This window comes from Colossoma macropomum, unplaced genomic scaffold (assembly GCF_904425465.1).
Source record: "Colossoma macropomum unplaced genomic scaffold, Colossoma_macropomum, whole genome shotgun sequence".
Lineage (NCBI taxonomy): Eukaryota > Metazoa > Chordata > Actinopteri > Characiformes > Serrasalmidae > Colossoma > Colossoma macropomum.
This window is the reverse complement of record NW_023494793.1, coordinates 20,253,512-20,272,601: the sequence shown is the minus strand read 5'-3', so window position 1 is coordinate 20,272,601 and position 19,090 is coordinate 20,253,512. Positions and strand designations below refer to the sequence as shown.

Here is a 19,090-nt window from a genome sequence, read left to right as displayed (position 1 = left end):
CGATATTAATACAAGTCCTGCAACAATGACACAAAAAGCAGCTTCATCTATTTTTTGTCCCTTGCCTCTAAAAACAAAGAATACTCCCCAAAAGTTTCAATTGTCCACTTGTGATCAATTGATGTAAAAACTGGTGTAGGATGAACAATTCGCTTGGCACCATTCAACCTGATTTTTGCTATAAGATTTCTGCTTATGCTAGACTAATCTTTTGATATTTTATTGCATTTTTTAATGTTTTATTCTTTCGGTTTTCTTGTGGACCTGCATGCTTTCAAGTTATAAATAGCGCTAAATAAGTGGACCTTGAGGTGGAAAATGTTGAGAACCCCCTGACTAAAGCATGTATAGTGTGGAACTAAAATGAAAATAAATGAAAATAAATCTTGTTTTATTTTTATTTAAGTTTTTTGACTGAACATGTGACGAAATCTCACAGAATGTCATGACTGGAGCAGTTGATATGGCATCCTGTTGCACAAAATGACAAAGTAAAATCAAAAATACAGTATATATGCTAATTTTTCAAGCATGAAAGACGACCAATTTGCAGCATGAGTTTTTCTGTAGGTCAACTTGCAGTGTGTTAAACCGCATATATTCAAAACACAAAGATAAATATGCAATTATCAAATGTCAAAATAAATGTTAAAGTTTTTGTTCATAACAATTTTAAATATTTTCTCATAGGAATATATTCAAATAATAAGTAAAACGTTAGGATGCCCTTTTAAATTCCCTAGTACCTACTGCTTTCCACTCACACAGAAAGGTGTTATATTTTATGTGAGCAGATATAGATCGTGTTCACTCAAAGCTGCTGAGAGGCTCTTTCCATTAGAGACTAACGTCTGTGCCCTCACTGCTATAGGCACAGGACACGCTCTGTGCTCTTTATGGAGGCTCGGGTGAGAAACAGCCAGCAATACGCCCGAAGTTTCTCTGAAGCCTGCGTCAGAACTGAACCTGCACTGAGCTCAATTTTTCATTAGGCTCTCTTTCACTCGCACACAGGTCAGTTTTGCCTCATGGTTTGTTTGTGATGAAGTTTTTCCACTGTAGGTTTTGTGTTTTCATGATTTCTAAGGTGACGAAACATGCTACTTGGTTCTTCCACCACAGTCCTCAATCAGAACACCAGGGCACATCCTGTGCAACGGCCAAACAGAGGGATGAGGATCTAGGGTTACAGCTCTCTGAACCTCTAATGTAGAGATGAGTATCTTTAAGCCTGTTCAGGCTTGTGTTTTATGTCCAGATTGTATCTGGATAAACTTTGGCCGGATTCCATTTATACTTTTCACAAACATGTGACCTCTGTTTGACCAGATGAGATCTGCTTGCACTTTTCCCCCACATAAAAAGCACATTAAAATCTTTTTTTTCCATTACAATACGTGTCTTCATTTTAAATGCCCAAAATGCAAGGCTCTTAGTTTGGGGATAACTCTAGCCTCACACTTGCTCCATTCTGCCTTTCATTGTTTATCCATTCCTCTGCTAGTCGGGCCTCAGACGCATTTCTGCTCACGTAACTGCACTTATCAAAATCGCATTCCATTAATGCTTGTGTTAAATGTGGCCAAAATCTATCTGGAACCACTTCCAAATATGGTTTGATTTATGGGAAAGTAATCTGATCACAGTGCTCATGTAGATACAAAGTGTAAAGAGTTTCTTAGTTTTGGGGAATCGTGGCTTCTTCTCACTGGTCAGAATTGGTTCCTATGTCCTACTGTACACATTTCACCTGTGTCTAAATATGTTTTGTCATACTACATATCATCATGGTCATTACAAAATCTCCTATATCCAAAATGGTAAGCTTACAGAACAGGGGTTCCTCATGTCAGGCCTGAGGACTCAATTCTCTGCATATATATGCATTATACACTGATCAGGCATAACATTATGACCTTGTTTCTATGCTCATTGTCCATTTTATCAGACTGTAGTCCATCTGTTTCTCTGAATACTTTTTTAGCCCCCTTTTACCCTGTTCTTCAGTGGTCAGGACCCCCATGGACCCTCACAGAGCAGGTAATATTTGGGTGGCGGATCATTCTCAGCACTGCAGTAACACTGACGTGGTGGTGATATGTTAGTGTGTGTTGCGCCGGTCGGAGTGGATCAGACACAGCAGTGCTGCTGGAGTTTTTAAACACTGTGTCCACTCACTGTCCACTCTATTAGACACTCCTACCTTGTCAGTCCACCTTGTAGATGGAAAGTCAGAGACGATAGCTCATCTGCTGCTGCACAGTGTTGCGTTGGTCATCCTCTAGTCCTTCATCAGTGGTCACAGGACGCTGCCCACAGGACGCTGTTGGCTGGATGATTTTGGTTGGTGGACTATTCTCAGTCCGTCAGTGACATTGAGGTGTTTAGAAATTCCAGCAGCACTGCTGTGTCTGATCCACTCAGACAAGCGCAACACACACTAACACACCACCACCACGTCAGTGTTACTGCAGTGCTGAGAAAGATACACCACCCAAATAGTACCTGCTCTGTGAGGGTCCATGGGGGTCCTGACCACTGAAGAACAGGGTAAAAGGGGGGTAACAAAGTATGCAGAGAAACAGATGGACTACAGTCTGTAATTGTAGAACTACAAAGTGCACCTATATAGTAAGTGGAGCTGATAAAATGGACAATGAGCGTAGAAACAAGGAGGTGGTCATAATGCTATGCCTGATCGGTATATATCATTATAGTGATCTTGATTCAGCTTTAAGACCTCAGTGAAGACCTGGCTGCATGTTGAGATAAGTTTTGAGGGTTTAATAATACAAATGATTTGGGTGACTAATGAATTCTTGTGTTAGCATTGCTAGTCTCGTAGCTCCAGCACAAAACTACAGAAGCGAAACAAAAACACCAACAATGTCTTGGCTGATCGACTACAGCTGAGGAAGGATGGAAATAAGATTAGTAATCAATATATTTAGCATAGTGTATTTCTTAATTGAACCAATTTTTTTAAATATGGCATTCAAACAGAGCATGTATAACTTGAAATAAAAAGGGAAAAACAGGATATTATTTATTTATTTATTTATTTGCTTATGTAAACTATACTTTATAAAGAATTGTATTTAAAGAATGGTTAATGTGTAACAAGCTTTACTATGTAAGAATATATATAAACATGCATATTGTTTATCTTTACAAAACTGTTATGTTAAAGAATCATAAAAGAGAATGGTGAAATAGTGTGGAGGCCCCAGGACTGACTTTGGAAACCTTTGTTATTGGAGAAGGACAAACGTCAAACAAAGAACTTATTAGATTAGACGGATTTTATTCCAAGTAAATTTAGACCATTTCTATTGAGCCGTTCATGTGAAATGCTCACTCGATGTAAAAAGCTGCTGGTGCTTTCAAATGAAATGAAAAACAAAAAATATGTTTAAGTTATGAGGTTTTGATATGACAGTGATCTTGATACACTGTTGCTTTCTTTTAAATCTTGAATGTGGTCTTTCCATTTGAAATTCTTGCCCATTTTTCTAGGTCTAGTTCTCCTGCTTCCTAGTATCCTGTCTAATCCTAATTATCAGTCCAGTGCTGTAGCTTTCTGGTGATTTGACCTTTCTGCCTGTTATTTGAGTATGGACTGCCTATGTGCTGCCTCCATTAGAGAGGGCACAAATCTGCTACAGGTACTGGTGTTGGTCCAGATATTGGAGGGGAAATAAAAGAATGAATCTGATCCAACTCTGTAACAAATCGAGCCTGAAACAGCCCATATTCTTATTGTGCGATATGTTTTTAGCTGTGTATTTCCTCATGTGGGACAGAAGAGTGTTTGATTAGCCTGTTTTAGATGTTTTTAAGTAAAGTGCTTAATTAAAGTACCTTCATATTATAAAAAAGTAATTAATGATTATTAATTAGGTCATACATACCCTAAAAATCATTAATAAGCAGTTATATGATATGAATGGAATCTCATAACATTAACTCATATTACAATTTAAGAGCACTTTTTTGCTTCTACTTTGTAAAATAATGTACATGATGCATAAATTATGATGTAAGACTAAAGGGGATCAGTGACACTGTAATCTAGTCATCCTAAATATTTTTTTTTTCTTTCAGTGAAACCACTATATGCCCTGTGTGTGTTTAAAGCACTTTAAGCCGGAAGATTTTATAAAATAAAAAAGTAAAGTTTGGGTGTTTTGAATCATCTAATCCAAACTGGAATGCATTCTTTCTCTGGACACTAAGAAAACTGGAGTTGCAAAGTTACCTGAAATATACTGCAGTACAATCATTATTCATTCATATATATTTCACATATATAACACAAACAAAAAGGGCAAACATGGCCTGCTCATTGCATAATAATGAGCCCACATTCATCTACACTGTTAAAGCTCATATCTTCCTCACTTATCTTAGTTGTCTGCTCCGTCAGCCAGCATTACACTGTCAGTTTCATCAGATATTCAGATATCAGATATAATAGGTCACTGTTGTAATTTTATTTATGTTATAACTGCTTATTTATGATTTTAAGTGGTTTATCACCTAATCAATAACCATTTATGACTAATTTTAAACCACCCTTTGAAAAGGTAGTCTTATTGTAAAGTGGTAGTCTTACTGTAAAGTGGTACCTATACTCAAAGTTTTAATATCAGAATCAATATCATTCTCACACACCCACCAAAGTACCACAGTTTGAAATGAAACCACCACACTTTAAAAACGTTAAGCATTTTTTTTACCCATTTTGTGATTTTTAACTGCTACTGGAACATAACTCGTATCGAGGGAGAGCGAGAGAGTATAAAGTGAGACAGTGGGAGAACAAGCAGCACTTGTGAGAAAACCAGCTAGCTACTTAACAGATGAGTATTGAGAAATATTTTACCAAAATGCTACCGGTGGAGGAGAACAGACTCGTAGCTCAGGTTCCCTGATGTGCGCAAATTTAGAGAAAAGCGCTTTGCGGTCAATAAGCTAGCTTAAACTTTCCTGAGACACATTTAGAAGAAAAGGCTGCGTCTTAAAGGAGTGAATTTTGGTCATTTCAGCAGTCGATATTTGAGCAAAAGATGTTATTCGAGTCTAGCTCATGTCTAGAGCGTCAGTTCACTGCTATTCCTTGCCTCAGCACCAAAGTGTTTTTCAAATCTGTGGGAAACTCCGGTTATCATGCTGCCCCTAGTCTCTGTCTCTCTGTTATCTGACCCTTGCCATGGACTGCAACAGACTTTCGAAAAAGCCATAAAAAACTAAACTCACACTTCCAGCTGCCTCAGCCTTCCTTACATTACAGCTCCATAGAGCAGAGCGCACAAGCAACAATGATCCACTCTCAAACATGAAAGCTGACTATAAAATATTCTGCTGCACTTAAAGCACCATCAAGCAACAGCCCTGACAAAGATCACTTCTGCCTTGGTTTTATACACACTGGTGCTATTTGTCTATCACATCAACAAATCCTGAACTTTTACCAGCTGCTGGGCTGCACTGCCCCTGCAGTCGACACCATGCTGCTCCCAGCCACAGCGGAGGCGTTCTTCATGAACGTCCTGTTTATCTTCCGTTTACAATGGAGCACAGCACACACGAATCCTTGAGTCTTTTAATATAAAATTCAATACCACTCTTCACCCTAATGACATCACGTAAAGGTCCATGTTAGGTAAGAGCGGCCTCCCTAGTTAGCCAATTAGACTGGCCTAAGCAATGACCCCAGGTAGTTTATTTAAGACTACTTAGAGCTGATACTGTACTGTGCGTGTGTGAGTCAGTGTGTGCGTTCGGATGCTTGTTGCTCATGCAGGACGGCTCCTCCTCCCAGCATGGAGAGGGATAATTGAGAGAAAATGGCAGGTAGCAGAGCGAGAGAGCGAGCAGGAGACTTTCGACTGAAGCTCAAATCTGAGAGAATTTTAGATCAGCTTCCCTCCTTCCCTTCACATACTCCTGGCCCACACACACACACACACACACACACACACACACACACACACACACACACACACACACACATCCACCATGAAACACACTGCACCCTCCTACACACCAAGACTGAGGAAAAGTTACATACAAAACTCCTCAGGAAAAAGCTAGGCCAAAGTCATTAGCACTCGCATCAGACATTATATCACAGTCATGCTATGCACCATGCTGAGGCTCTTTCAGAACGCACGGGCTCCAGTGGAAAAGAGGGCCGGGTACTTTCTTAAAAAATAAAGACGCCAAAAGGGGCTTCCAGAGCGCTGTCATAGACCAGAAGGGTCCAATCTTACCCACAAAGGGACAGTGTGGCTGCAGGTTTTCATCGCAAATAAGAACACACCTGGTTCCTCTTGTTTATTCAGTTGATCTCAGCTTTCAAACAACTGATTATGAGATTTGCTATTTTGTTGGAATGAAAATGTGTAGCTACACTAAGAAAGACTTTAATGGAAATGTACAAGTGTAAAAATCCTCTTTTTAAGATTAGAGAACCTCAACATAATGAAAAAGTTTTATACCAATTAAGCATGTCCACGCAAGTGAAACATATCAACATGTAGACACTGAGCTTTCAGTGTGCTACTGTGTTTCCTATCACTGTATAAAAGATGCGCGAGTCTGTTTTTACTGTTGAATGCACTGTGTTGTTTGTTCCCTGGTGAGCATGCAGGCTCCAGATCACAGTTTGGATTGGTGAACACTCATTATTGTCTCGTTTAATCAGAGTAGCTATATAACATTACTGGTGATCGAGTAATGTTCCAATTCATGTGTTTTCTTGTTCAAAAATGTAGGTTGTGAGAAGCTAAATAACAGTCTAAGAGTTTTCAGCTTTGTTAGACTGCATTCTTCATATGTTAAAGGAACGTAACAGCAACACTGAGAAAGCATGTGATTAATAGAGAAGAGCAGAGTAAACAGTAGAAAAAAAAGGGTTTTCCTAGAACCATACATCAAAGCCGAGAACCATTTAGGAATCTTTATTTTAGGAGCGTAGAAGGATTGGGTGATATTCATTCTTCAAAATTGCAAAATTTTTTTTTACGATTTTTTTTTTTTAAATATCCTGAAATATCCTGAAAGAAATTATCATATATACATCAAAATATATATATCGGCTATAAACAAGGATACTCATTAAATATGTAGATTTTAAGCCTAATGTTGCAATCCACATTTTTAAATTTGGTTTTAAATAGTTTCCTGAACCTGCTGACAGTAAAAGGTGTTAAATATATCGCTGAGTTTTACTTGTGCACTTGTTGTTGCACAAGTGCTCCACTAATGGTTGATTGTTTCTGAACTGGCAGAGAGCCTCTTTCACATGTGATGTAGCATCCCTCACTTTTCCACTGCTGACGTCCTCCACAACAATAGTTTTTGCCTGGTGGTTTTAAAAAGCAGCAGTTCCTGCCCTCCTGAATTTGTGGTACTGTTACAAGAAGCAATTCAGGTGAGTGCCAAATACTTCAGGAAGTGTTTTCAGATAAACTGGGAGAAAAGAATTGGTGAAAATGGGGGGAAAAGGTAAAAATGAAAAAATATATAAAATGAACAAATGACTTAAATAGTAGCTTCTCTTCATCTATTCCCTTTCAGTCTTGCCACACAGTCCTGCTCTTGTCTCCATCTCTTCAAACCAACATTTATAGCCTTTGGGCTAATTCACTCAAGCTGCCATAAAACAAGATTCATTTGGAAATAAGTGAAACGAAACCACTTTTCTACCAGCTGCTGCATCAAAACAGTGTGGGAGATTTTTTTTTCTCCCAAAAATAACACACTCCCTAAGGAGTAACCTTATATTGGCATTGTTGTTCACAGAAATCATACGGTTTTAAAAATCATTCTTTATTGATTAGTGCTCCCGCTTCGAGCTTAAACACAAACCCAGTGTAAATCTACAGCAATTTTAAATGAATGTAGTGTTGAATGGTGGGTATGTTCTGTGTGTGTGTGCGTCTGTGTCTGTCTGTCTGTACATGAGGCAGACATCACTCACTCTGCAGGGGGTCCCTCAGCATTGGGTGCAGCAGAGCTCGGGGCGTCCCATGGAATAGATTCAACCTACAGAAAAAGAAACACAGAAACATCACACACAAAACACTGTGATACAGATTTATTAAATAAAAGTCTATATTTTAAAAATGTTGTGTAACCTACTGTGTTCTAAAGGCTTTGAACATTCACATACAGCTGTGTGCCAATCCTGGCCAAACTACGTTTTGTTTATATGGAAAATAAGTACAGAGCTGTGAAAAAGTATTTGCCCCTTTCCCAATTTCTTCTATTTTTGCATATCTGTCATATATGAATGTTTTCAGAACTACTTTTAATATTAGACAAAGATAACCCAAGTAAACGCAAAATGCTGTTTTTAAATGATGATTTCATTTATTATAGGAAAACTGCTGTCCAGCCCTTCCTGGCCCCATGTGGAAAAGTATTTGCCCCCTTAGCTATTCAATCAACCAGTCAACCAAATTCAATTCACTATTGGGTTCAACCCAAAAGCCACACCCGCAAATGATTAGTGCCAGAATCTAAACAACATTAAGAGTCTGTCTGAAAATGTGAAGCAAGCTAGAAAGTCTCAGAAAGCAGCACATGATGCCACATTCTAAAGAGATTCAAATACAGATGCGAAACAAAGTCACTGAAATCTACCAGTCTGAAAAGGTGTAAAAATGGAATCCAAGGGACAGTCGCAAGGCGCAAACCACTGCTGAACAAAAAGAACACAAAGCTCGTCTCACACTTGCCAAAAAACATCTAGATGACCCCCAAGACTTTTGGGATAATATTCTGTGGACTGATGAGTAAAAGGTGAAACTCTTTGGAAGTCATGGGTCCCGTCACACCTGGCGTAAAGCTAACACTGCATTCCACCATAAGAACATCATACCAACAGTCAAACATGGCAGTGGTAGTGTGATGGTTTGGGGCTGCTTTGCTTCTGCAGGACAGGGACGACTTGTCATAATTGATGGAACCGTGAATTCTGCTCTGTATTAGAAAATCCTGAAGGAGAATGTCCACTTGTCAGTTTGTGACGTAAAGCTCAAGCACAGCTGGGTTAGGTTGCAAGACAATGATCCAAAGCACATAAGCAAGTTCACCTCTGAATGGCTCAAACAAAACTAAATTAAGGATTTGGAGTGGCCCAGTCAAAGTCCTCTCTTGAATATAATTGGTTTGCTAAGGCAAGACCTTAAATAAGCAGTTCCTGCTCGAAAACCCTCCAACGTAGCCGAATTAAAACAATTCTGCAAAGAACAGCAGGCCAAAATTTCTCCACAGTGATGTAAAAGACTCATCGCAAGTTATGGCAAACATTTGATTGCAGTTGTTACTGCCAAGGGTGGCACAACCAAGTTATTAGGTTTAGAGGAGCAATTACTATTTTCACATGGGTGATATAGGTTTTGAACAAATCTAATCTTCAATAAATGGAATGATCATTTAAAAGCTGTATTTTGTGTTTACTCATGTCATCTTCATCTTATATTAAATTTAGTTCGATAAACTGAAACATTTAAATGTGACAAATTAGCACACAGTTTTTAGTACACAATTTCAATTTTTTTGTTGAGTTTAACATATTAGAAAAAACGCAAATTTATGTTATTTTATTTCCAATATATTAAATTCAGCGAACAGAGGACATATAGGCTATAATTATATGCATATTTTCACTTAGAAAGTCAACTAAACATGTACACTGACCAAAGGCGCCCAAACTTTTGCATACAACTGTGCGTGTCAACATACTTGTTTGTAACGTTAAAGTGTGCATTAGAGGGCAGTGCTGCATTTACCAAACCAGAAAGTAATAAAAATGAAGAAGAAACATAAACCAGCAATCTGTTCCTAGGGGAACGCCTTTGTAGTAGATAGAGAATGGATAGAAGAGCTAAATATTTAGGTCTTGTCCCAAATCCAAAGTTACAGGATATGCTCCCCTGCTCAACCAATCAGTGTCTGAATGACGCATAGCACTGTATATTTCCACAGTATGTATTTGAGATTTTGGAGGTGTGGCATGTCAACTCCTCTGGGTACTATGATTACCCATAAACTAATTTTCTACATCTCTATGTAGATACATTCATGTTTAAGGTTTAATATTAATTTTTAATGTACACTTAAAACACATTATGTTCTGTATTCTTTTTGATATAGCTTACATACTCACAAAAGTTCAACAACAAACAGAACACACAGCACAGGACCTCAACTTATAACCTTTTTCTCAACACAGTATGTGCGAATAAGTTCACAGTGGCCAGGACCTAAACCTGTCACCCAATCCCTGTCGGACTTTACACCAAGTTTTGCTGGTGTCTCTGTGTGAGTGACCCGTTGGACAGAGGTGTGGACAAGCAAACTCCTTCTCATTTGCAGCACACATTTCAGCCTCTCTTATACCCATACTGGGGCCACTGGCTATGCTGCACTGCTCTGAGGGACAGCGCTGACCGTTACCTGCCCTCCCCATGAGGGGGTCCGGAGTCCGGCCGCCCGGAGAAGAGTTGCAAGAGGCCAAAGCCTGCCCCCACTGCACTCTGGGAAGAGAGCGAGACCAGCTCCACCACAGCCACCACTGAGCTCAAACACAGGGGAGTGTGGAAGTATATGACCTACAGAGAGACAGAGAGAGAGAGAGAGAGAGAGAGAGAGAGAGAGAGAGAGAGAGAGAGTGTAATTAATATTATTAATATTTTTTTCTTTACATCATTTGAACAGAGCAGCTACTTATTGCATTGTGAGAACAGTTTATGATGAATGGGTCAATGAAAATGGTCCAAAATTACCAGTAATAAAATGTTTTTACATTAGCTATATTAAATTATAAGAGCACTTTTTCTCCTCTTGAAAAAGCTGTAGAAATACAAGATCCCAGCAGCAACAATTTAATAAATGAATATTGTTTATTTAAATGGAATATTTCAAAATAATGTTGGTGACAGAATGCTCCTTTTCACTGATACAGAGGTAAACACAGGGTGTTGTAAGCCAAAATAGTGCCCAAAGAATTTACCAGATTTACTTCTATCAGCATTACATACAAAAACTCAGAAGACGTGTAGGTTCACAGGTCGTTTCGGATTGCAAATAAAATGGCTACATTTGTGTTGCAAACATTGTGACCTCTGGTTCCCTTCACCACCACTGTAAGGAAATCTGAGCCAGTAAGTTTCTCCACAATGAACCATCCGACATCAAAAAAATCTGAATGACTGTTTATATCTGAACAATTGAATTATACAGAAATACTAGTGAGTTCCTCAAGTCACTATGGCTAGTTCTGTGTCCCCGATTGACAATCCAGGCTCCTGTTTCTGATGAGCCAGGGTTTGAAGTAGACAGGTTAGTGGATGCAAATGAGTACTTCATGCCACCATGATGATTCTAGGGCAGGCATGTCAAACTGGGGATGCTTCCGGGCCAAAGAGCTGTGGAGATTAGCGTTTACCCTCATCTAATGCTCTGAATTCAGTTCACGAAGGCCTTGCTAATTAGCTGATGAGCTGAATCAGGTGTGTTTAATGAGGGAGTGTGCTGAAGTCTGCATGGTTTTGGCCTATGAGGACTGGAATTTGACACATGCGTTCTAGGGAGTCCTCCCTCTGTTTTAACAGTACCAATAATGACACCGATCTGTCTTTCTCCAAAATGGCTCTGATGCTAAAAATTTTTCAAAATCCTGACATGATGTTGCACCTCCTGACGTTAAAAAATAGCCAAATGCATCCGTTCCCCTTTAAACCTGTGTGGTTACCTGGCTCTTTGTATGTGTGTATGCATCTATTGACTGATTAAATAGACTGATGATGTATGATAAACAGATTTAAATGCTTTGGCAACACTGAAACATAATATGGCCAATAAAGCTTCATTGAGCTGAAGGATGGAGAGAGAGAAAGACATTCATATTCCTTCCACTGTTATTAAACCTCTGTAATCTTTAGCTGCGTTCAAAGATGTCCCTGAGCTGTAACATAATAGTTTTCATTCGCCTCATGTTTATTTCATGTGTACACTTTCATTCAGCATTGACATCTTTGTTTACTACCACCATTATCGACTGAATTAGAAAGAGCAGAATGAAGAGGTAACAGTCTGTGCAGCAGGATATGGAAACAGCAAAGGCTGAGATGCTGATGAAGAATAGGAGCTACTGGATTTGGAGACAGTGAGAGGGGAAAAAAAAGTGCAGAGAAAGTGGTTCTGAGAGAACAGCATAAAACAGCACGTCTATAAAAGCAGGAGGAAAGGTGAAAGAGGGAGCGCTGCTGCTAAAACACCTCTAATTAACAAGCTTATCTAAATCAGCAGCGAGCTTGGTGAGGTAAACAGCATGTCTTCCAGTTCTGCGGGTGGGGAAAGGGTGCAGCGGCGCAGCCGAGATGAGAGCAGATTTCGGAGGTAATTATTTGGTCTTGAAGCACAGAGGCGCGGCTTGTCTCAGGCAGATTTCCCCATATCTGCTGGGCGGGTGTCTCCTAGGGAATGTGAAATGAAGTGCAGGTCCTATCTTCACAACCACAGAACAGAAAGCCAAAATCCTCTACAAGCAACATCACAGACACACACAAAAACCTGCACACAAACCGGGAAGTACTCTGATAAAGCAATAAAAATCTGACTTAAGGGTGGGCAATCAGGCAAAAATGACATCATAATACTTTCACCATTCTTACTATTTGACCACACACTATGTATTATTTTGCGAACAAAATGCACCAGCAAAAAAGCAGGCCACATTTAAAAATTTCGTATAGGTCGCAAAGATGCTAATGATTGGCAAAAAGGAGTGACTGCATTTTGGGGTGCTAAAAGTCGCAGTGTGAAGGAAGTAGCTGAATTTGCAGGTGTATCAAAGCATGCGGTCATACAAGTCTACAAGCTGTGGCAAAAGTCCCAGCTTAGAGGAAATTCTTGTCAGAATTGTGGCCGAAAGACGACACTGACGGAAAGGACCGCCGGCATGTTTCACAGCTTGTGAATAAAAATCGCTTCGCTTCCAGGCAAGAACTGCTTCTAGAAGTCAACACAGGTCGTTCACAACCAATTTCTGAAAGAACAGTCCACAGTGAATTGCATACCATGAACACATGAAGTGGCACGCAAGAGGCCTTCGCTCACTTCTGCTCACAAAAGCATTTTCCATGTACATATCTGCCACCTGGATTAGTGTTATAGAATTATAACAATTATTTCTGTAGTTCTGCTGCAAATTCAGTAAAATTAATAAAATGTCAAAAAAAATATTATATATATATATATATATATATATATATATATATAAACATACATACATATGCATACATACATATACATATATATATATATATATATATATATATATATATATATATATATATATATATATATATATATATATATAGTACATTTCTGCCAATACTGATATGACTCTGATATCACAGTGCATCCCAACCAGAGACCTAAGCAATATTGAGCATCACACCAAACAAATCTCTGTACAAAACGCCACTACATCACATTGTGAATTCAATAACTGTTAATCCTAACAATCTAGATTAATCTAGATTAAACCAAAATCTCTGATAGGCAAACAGGAAGTTTTTTTCTAGTGATTAACCAATTCCAGCAGGTTTACAAGGAAAACATAAAAACCTTCTACATGGAAATGTTCCACAAATGTAACTTGACTGCTTTCAGCCACTGAGGTCAACTCAGGAACACTGCGCTAATAATACAAGTACAGCTTTCAACCCAAAATGACCTGCATGAAGTTTCCAATGCATCGCTTTAAAATCTCAATGACTCACTTATGAAGGAGAGGGATGACTGACTGTGTGGGAAGATTATGAACAAATCTCTGGAATAAACACAGAATTGAGGTCAGGCCACAATGCACAATTTATCCCAACCAGCACACAGCAAAGCACAGGTTTAACACAACCTAGCGACATGATGTTGAAGTAAAATCATTCATGTCCAAATAAATCATAATTAAACTACCACGCAAGTGCTATCATGGTTTCAATGAATGATTCACCATTTCGGTAACAGAACACCATTTGAAAACTTAAGAATGAGCTCACATCAAAGAAACTACTCCTGTTGCATGTGTGCTGTATGTGTGTATGTTAACAATCCAGTTAAAGGAAAAGTTTAGGAAAAAAAAAAACTTTTACTCAATTTTCCCCTTATGGGAAACAGGTTTGTTGTATGAAGTTTTCATTTTGGCCTACATTATCAACATTATCAACATTTTGTTTTAACAGGTTTTAAGTGGCGAAATTTAAACCAATACCACTGAGCTTATGACCTGACTGTACATGAGTTAGACAAAAAACCCATATGTAGCATACATCACAACACAAACACAACTAAGCAGTCTAGTACACTACAGTCCAATCCCATTTCTTATTTTTATCCCTAACCCTTGTTTTTGAGTGTCCCCTTGCCCCTTGCAAGTGAGTTACAAAGGGTAGTGGTTGAAATCTTCCCCTATGAAATGGGACAACCATCAAATAAAAAAGAACATTACTTTATTATCAGGCTACTAGCGGTGCTCTGTAGGCTACCCTGCCAGTCTGCAGTGATAGCAGAGAGCGGTAAAGTTCAGCAACCTCGCTGCTGGTCTTTAGTTAGCTTAAGGGCACCATATGCTTTCAAAGAGGGGCGATGCGATAATTATTTATTGTTGCCCACCATTAATTCTTTGGTAAAATGAAACCGAAGTCAGCTATTCCCCATCTTCTCGTTCAAATTTTCCCGCTCCACCTTAAGTGAAGTAGCAGTTACGTTCTGGCGCTTCAGGCATCGGTACTGCTGGACTATTTAAGGTGGAATGGGAAATTTAGCTATCTTGCTACCAAGATAATACAAAGTTTATTGTAATTTTTAATGGAGAAAATCTTGTTGGTTTTTCTTTTTTTCCCCGTAGCAGTCTGTTTTGAGTGTATCTCCGAAACCCCCTCTATCTCAACAAAAATCGGGACACCCTACCCCTACACGTGAACGCACAAAACGGAGGGCTATGGGCTAAGTGGTGGGGCAAGGGGTGAAATGGGATGGGGCCCACATTCAGCACTCGAGCCTCAAGCCAGAAAAAGTGGAAATGTTGGTGTTACTGGCCAGAAAACAGGACTATGGCTACTTGCATAAAGCTTCTTAAGTATTTAAGTTAAACGCTTAAGGGATAAATTTAAAGCTATACATTTACATTTATACTTTGCCACTGTCAGAAACTTTAGTGCTAGAACTTAAACTTAGGGTCTAAAATTCTATTTACAATTATGGACTTTTTCACTTTCCATTTAGGCATTTCCCTGAAGAGATTTTGCGTAGCTCCTTTGAGGTAAGGGAGAAACATAAGGTCAAAATTCACTTGAAATGCTTTATACAAGTGATCACAGGACCTTAAATTATAGAAATATAGATTAATTGCAATTTACATCACAGACACAGTATCGGTCAGAAAACTTTCTCAGCCCCAATAAGGGAACAACTCTGTAATTGTGATTTTTAACATACACTGTAACAACTGAAATGAGCATTTTTATTAGAGTGTTGAACTTAAATTGGTTTTGGAACTTAATTGTGCACAGTTTTCTAATTTTTAAATGGAAGCTTTTTTTCCTCAGAACTTGATGTGAACTGCTATAAGTTGAAAAAATAGATTTATATGAATCCATTTTAAACCTGGGTTGCCTTCCTGGTGGAGATATTGATTTGCATTGTGTGGCTAAGGCTGCAATCCCCCTGTATATGTGTGTGTGTGTGTGTGTGTGTGTGTGTGTGTGGTGCCACTCTCTTGCTGGTCTCTGCCTTGTGGTCAGTGCTCTATGTACATATTTCAAATTCAAACGCTGCCTGTGCTGTCCTCTGCTCTGCTCTGCTCTGACATCTCCCATTTCAGCAGGATAAGCCCAGATAACAATAATGCTTCCAGACAGAGTATCTTTTTCATCCAGTTCTCGTTTCACGCTCATCACTAGAGTTAAAAAACACTGCAAAGAGTCCTCAAAACGCTTGGCTGAATCTAGAGAGGAAATGTTGGCACATCTTTAGTCTCAATTCCACCCATCGAGTTGGATAATGACGTCCGGACATGGTATAATTTCACTGCGGAAGTGAGTGGAGTGAAACTGATTGGAGGCCTTCACCATAAACAGCAGAAGAAAAAAAAAGTGTGACAGAGAAAATATATCACTTTTTCATGCTTCTGTGGTGATTTGCTTTGCTAGTGCTTGGAACACACTCCCTCTTCACCAACAGAAGGAGCATGCTGATTCCAGTCGAGTATGCAGGGGATTTATGTTCGCTAGGTTTATTTTCTAACTACCCCACATATACTGAGACAAATTTTGGTCACAGGAATAAAAAGTTCACGTGACTCCAAAATGTATAAAAAGACGTTTTTACTTATGACATATTTGGTCACAGTCTTGTTGGAGAGGGTAAATTCTATATTGTACAGCCCAGTGTACATTAAACACATCAGGGTTAGGGGTGGGGACACTTATCGATTCAGCAATAAAATTGGTAAGTATAAGTACAATGTATATTTTTTTCTTCTGCGCTCTGATCTGTGATCTGAAACTTACTTCATTTACATCATCAGTTCAGGACAGTGAGATGTCCAATGAATGGCTCACACCAGCACTAGAAAACAGCATCAGAAACAGAAACAAAAACATTTTCAAGAGACTTTTAGTGCACTGAAATGTTTGCTCCAATGCACTTTTTTCACTAAACACTCATGCAAAAAGACAAAGAAAAAAAATCCATAAACAATAATAGCAATTTTTTTTTCTTTTAGCCAGAGCAAGCCACAGATACTAGTTAACATCCCATTCTGCTAATGAATTAACACTCATGCACAGCTGAAACTCTACAAAGCAAGCGCTGTCTGTATGTATCAAATCCCTGTCTCAGCTCGGAACTCAACATTAAAAGAAGCAAACAAACCACAAGCAACCATGAGCTCTGAGGGTTTTTTAGTCTGTAAAACTTGGACTTGGACTTAAATATACTGAATGTTACTGAAAAAAAACTGTTGTGTTAAATAATAAAAAATATCTATATTTACTGAGAATTTTGTCTTGATTTACTGCTTTTTCAAAATAGCTTGTCACCCCAGCCTGAGACCGAGCAGATTTTATGGCCTCAATAGGGCAGCAGTATTCAGACCAAATTCTCCGTTTGTCTAAAAGGTCAACTAATAGTGGTCTGGGGCAAGCCAGTCTTGTACGTGTTGTACATGTTATTGCTCATCATAGCCATTTACCACCTATTTGACTGACATGCAGAATGACCAACCACAGACCGTTGTTGTGTAACGAGGATAGATAGGGCCACAATAAAAACATATCCCCTGAGAATAAAGTAGCATTCTTCCATGAAACTTTTTTTCAATCTAGTACGTATACCTTACTCAGAAATAATCACACTGTGCAGAGCAGCCGACTGCTCATAAAAGTGTGTTTTCCTTTGTATAGATTAAACACGGTGCACAAAAATGCATACACATGCACGTGTAGATTGGTAAGCAGAACGCAACTGACAAAATCTTAATGTGAAACAGATATCAGACGCTCTGCGTATATGTGGCCAGACAATCTGAGGCTTTGATTATAGATCGATATCATTTAGTCAATGTCAAAAGTTAGGCTACATTTGATTCTAGCGAAAAGGCACAGTAAATATCTGTGATATTTAAAATATATCCAGCACGCTAACAGATGTTAAAGGCCACAATAGTTAAAAGACAGTCAATAGTCCCATAGCCACTTCTTTTTAAATGTTAACCGAACATATACTTTTTTGGTGCTTTTATCTGCTTTAGCACTTTTAACCAAAACACTGTCCCAGACTAACCAACAGTAATGTGTTATTTATAACATATGGACAAGTGATGACTGTCATATAAAATATTGTGATTGACAATTTAATTGTTTTGTTAACTGTATGCAATTGTTAAAGCAAAAGCCTAAAGTGGTCAAACTGGCTAATTATCTCTTTCTTACTTGCTGTCAATACTTATTAGCTCTGAACTAATGATAGAAAAACTTTATTTACTTTATTTACATGTATATGCCTCAACTCAAATGATGAAAAGTTGTAAAAGCTAACAACGGTGGAAAATAACTGAAGTCAGCTTAAATTTTTGTGACCAGCTCAAGTAACAGTAAGCAGGCAGTTTAATAATAATTGTAACCGGCCTGTCATAAAAAATACAATGAAATACTTAAATAACAAAGCTTTAATACACTGCTGTTGGAAATTGGTCAGTGTTGCAGGTCATGCACTCGGTCAGAGATTAAGTTGTGACCATCTGCTAGCATTCCAAATGTCACTCAGTTGTATACAGCAATTAAATCAGTTCACAGCAGTCTCTGCATGTCTCAGTGACTGCTGTGACCCCTGCCCCACTACAAGACGTACAACATATCCAAGTCATGTTAGCAGAAGGACTATGTCTCTGTTTTCCTTTGATGATTATAACGCAGTACAGTTAGCAGATCAAGCAGATCAAACCAACCAGCACACCAGTTTACAAGAGGAATGAAGGACTCGGGGCTATTCTGGCACTGTGAACTCCTAAAATGTTTTCAGGACATCTATTCTTGTTACCTGATCTTTTAAATATCCTCTCTGCACAGAACTTTGATCTAGATACTATAGACAGAGTCAATCCATGCTGAAAGTAGATCTGAGTAAAGGGGAGCTTACTGTTCATATCAATCTTACAGGGCTAGACCGAAGGTGAACTCAGCCTATTTCATCACCCTCTAACCCTCTTTCCAATTTCATAGACTGCCACTGGGAATCAATTTCACTGGAAGATGAAAGCTTTAGATGGCAGATAACAAGACAGAAACATTAGCTAGAGCTTAAGTGAAGTTTAAAAATAACAATAATAACAACAACAATCTTTCATGACATGAGACTTTTCTAAATACAATTAACAGGGCCACATCCTACGTTTTGTCCCCTGAGGTGAAGCTGATGTGTGTGCGGTTATATGTACCAGAAACAGTCATGATTAAATATTAAATTATGATATTTTATCCCTTATAATTATTATTAAACAGGTTGTTTGCTG

The 19,090-nt window shown here is 38.6% G+C and overlaps 1 protein-coding gene across 1 annotated transcript in view; it reads right to left on the bottom strand.

Annotated features, from left to right (window-relative positions):
- nphp4 (nephronophthisis 4) overlaps window positions 1–19,090 on the bottom strand; it is a 262,276-nt gene that overhangs the window by 215,918 nt on the left and 27,268 nt on the right. Inside the window, exons 3-4 of the mRNA XM_036578771.1 lie at window positions 10,471–10,625; window positions 7,988–8,052 (exon numbers count right to left, since the gene is read on the bottom strand). Coding sequence (XP_036434664.1) covers window positions 7,988–8,052; window positions 10,471–10,625 — 220 coding nt within the window. The remainder of the gene's footprint in view (window positions 1–7,987; window positions 8,053–10,470; window positions 10,626–19,090) is intronic.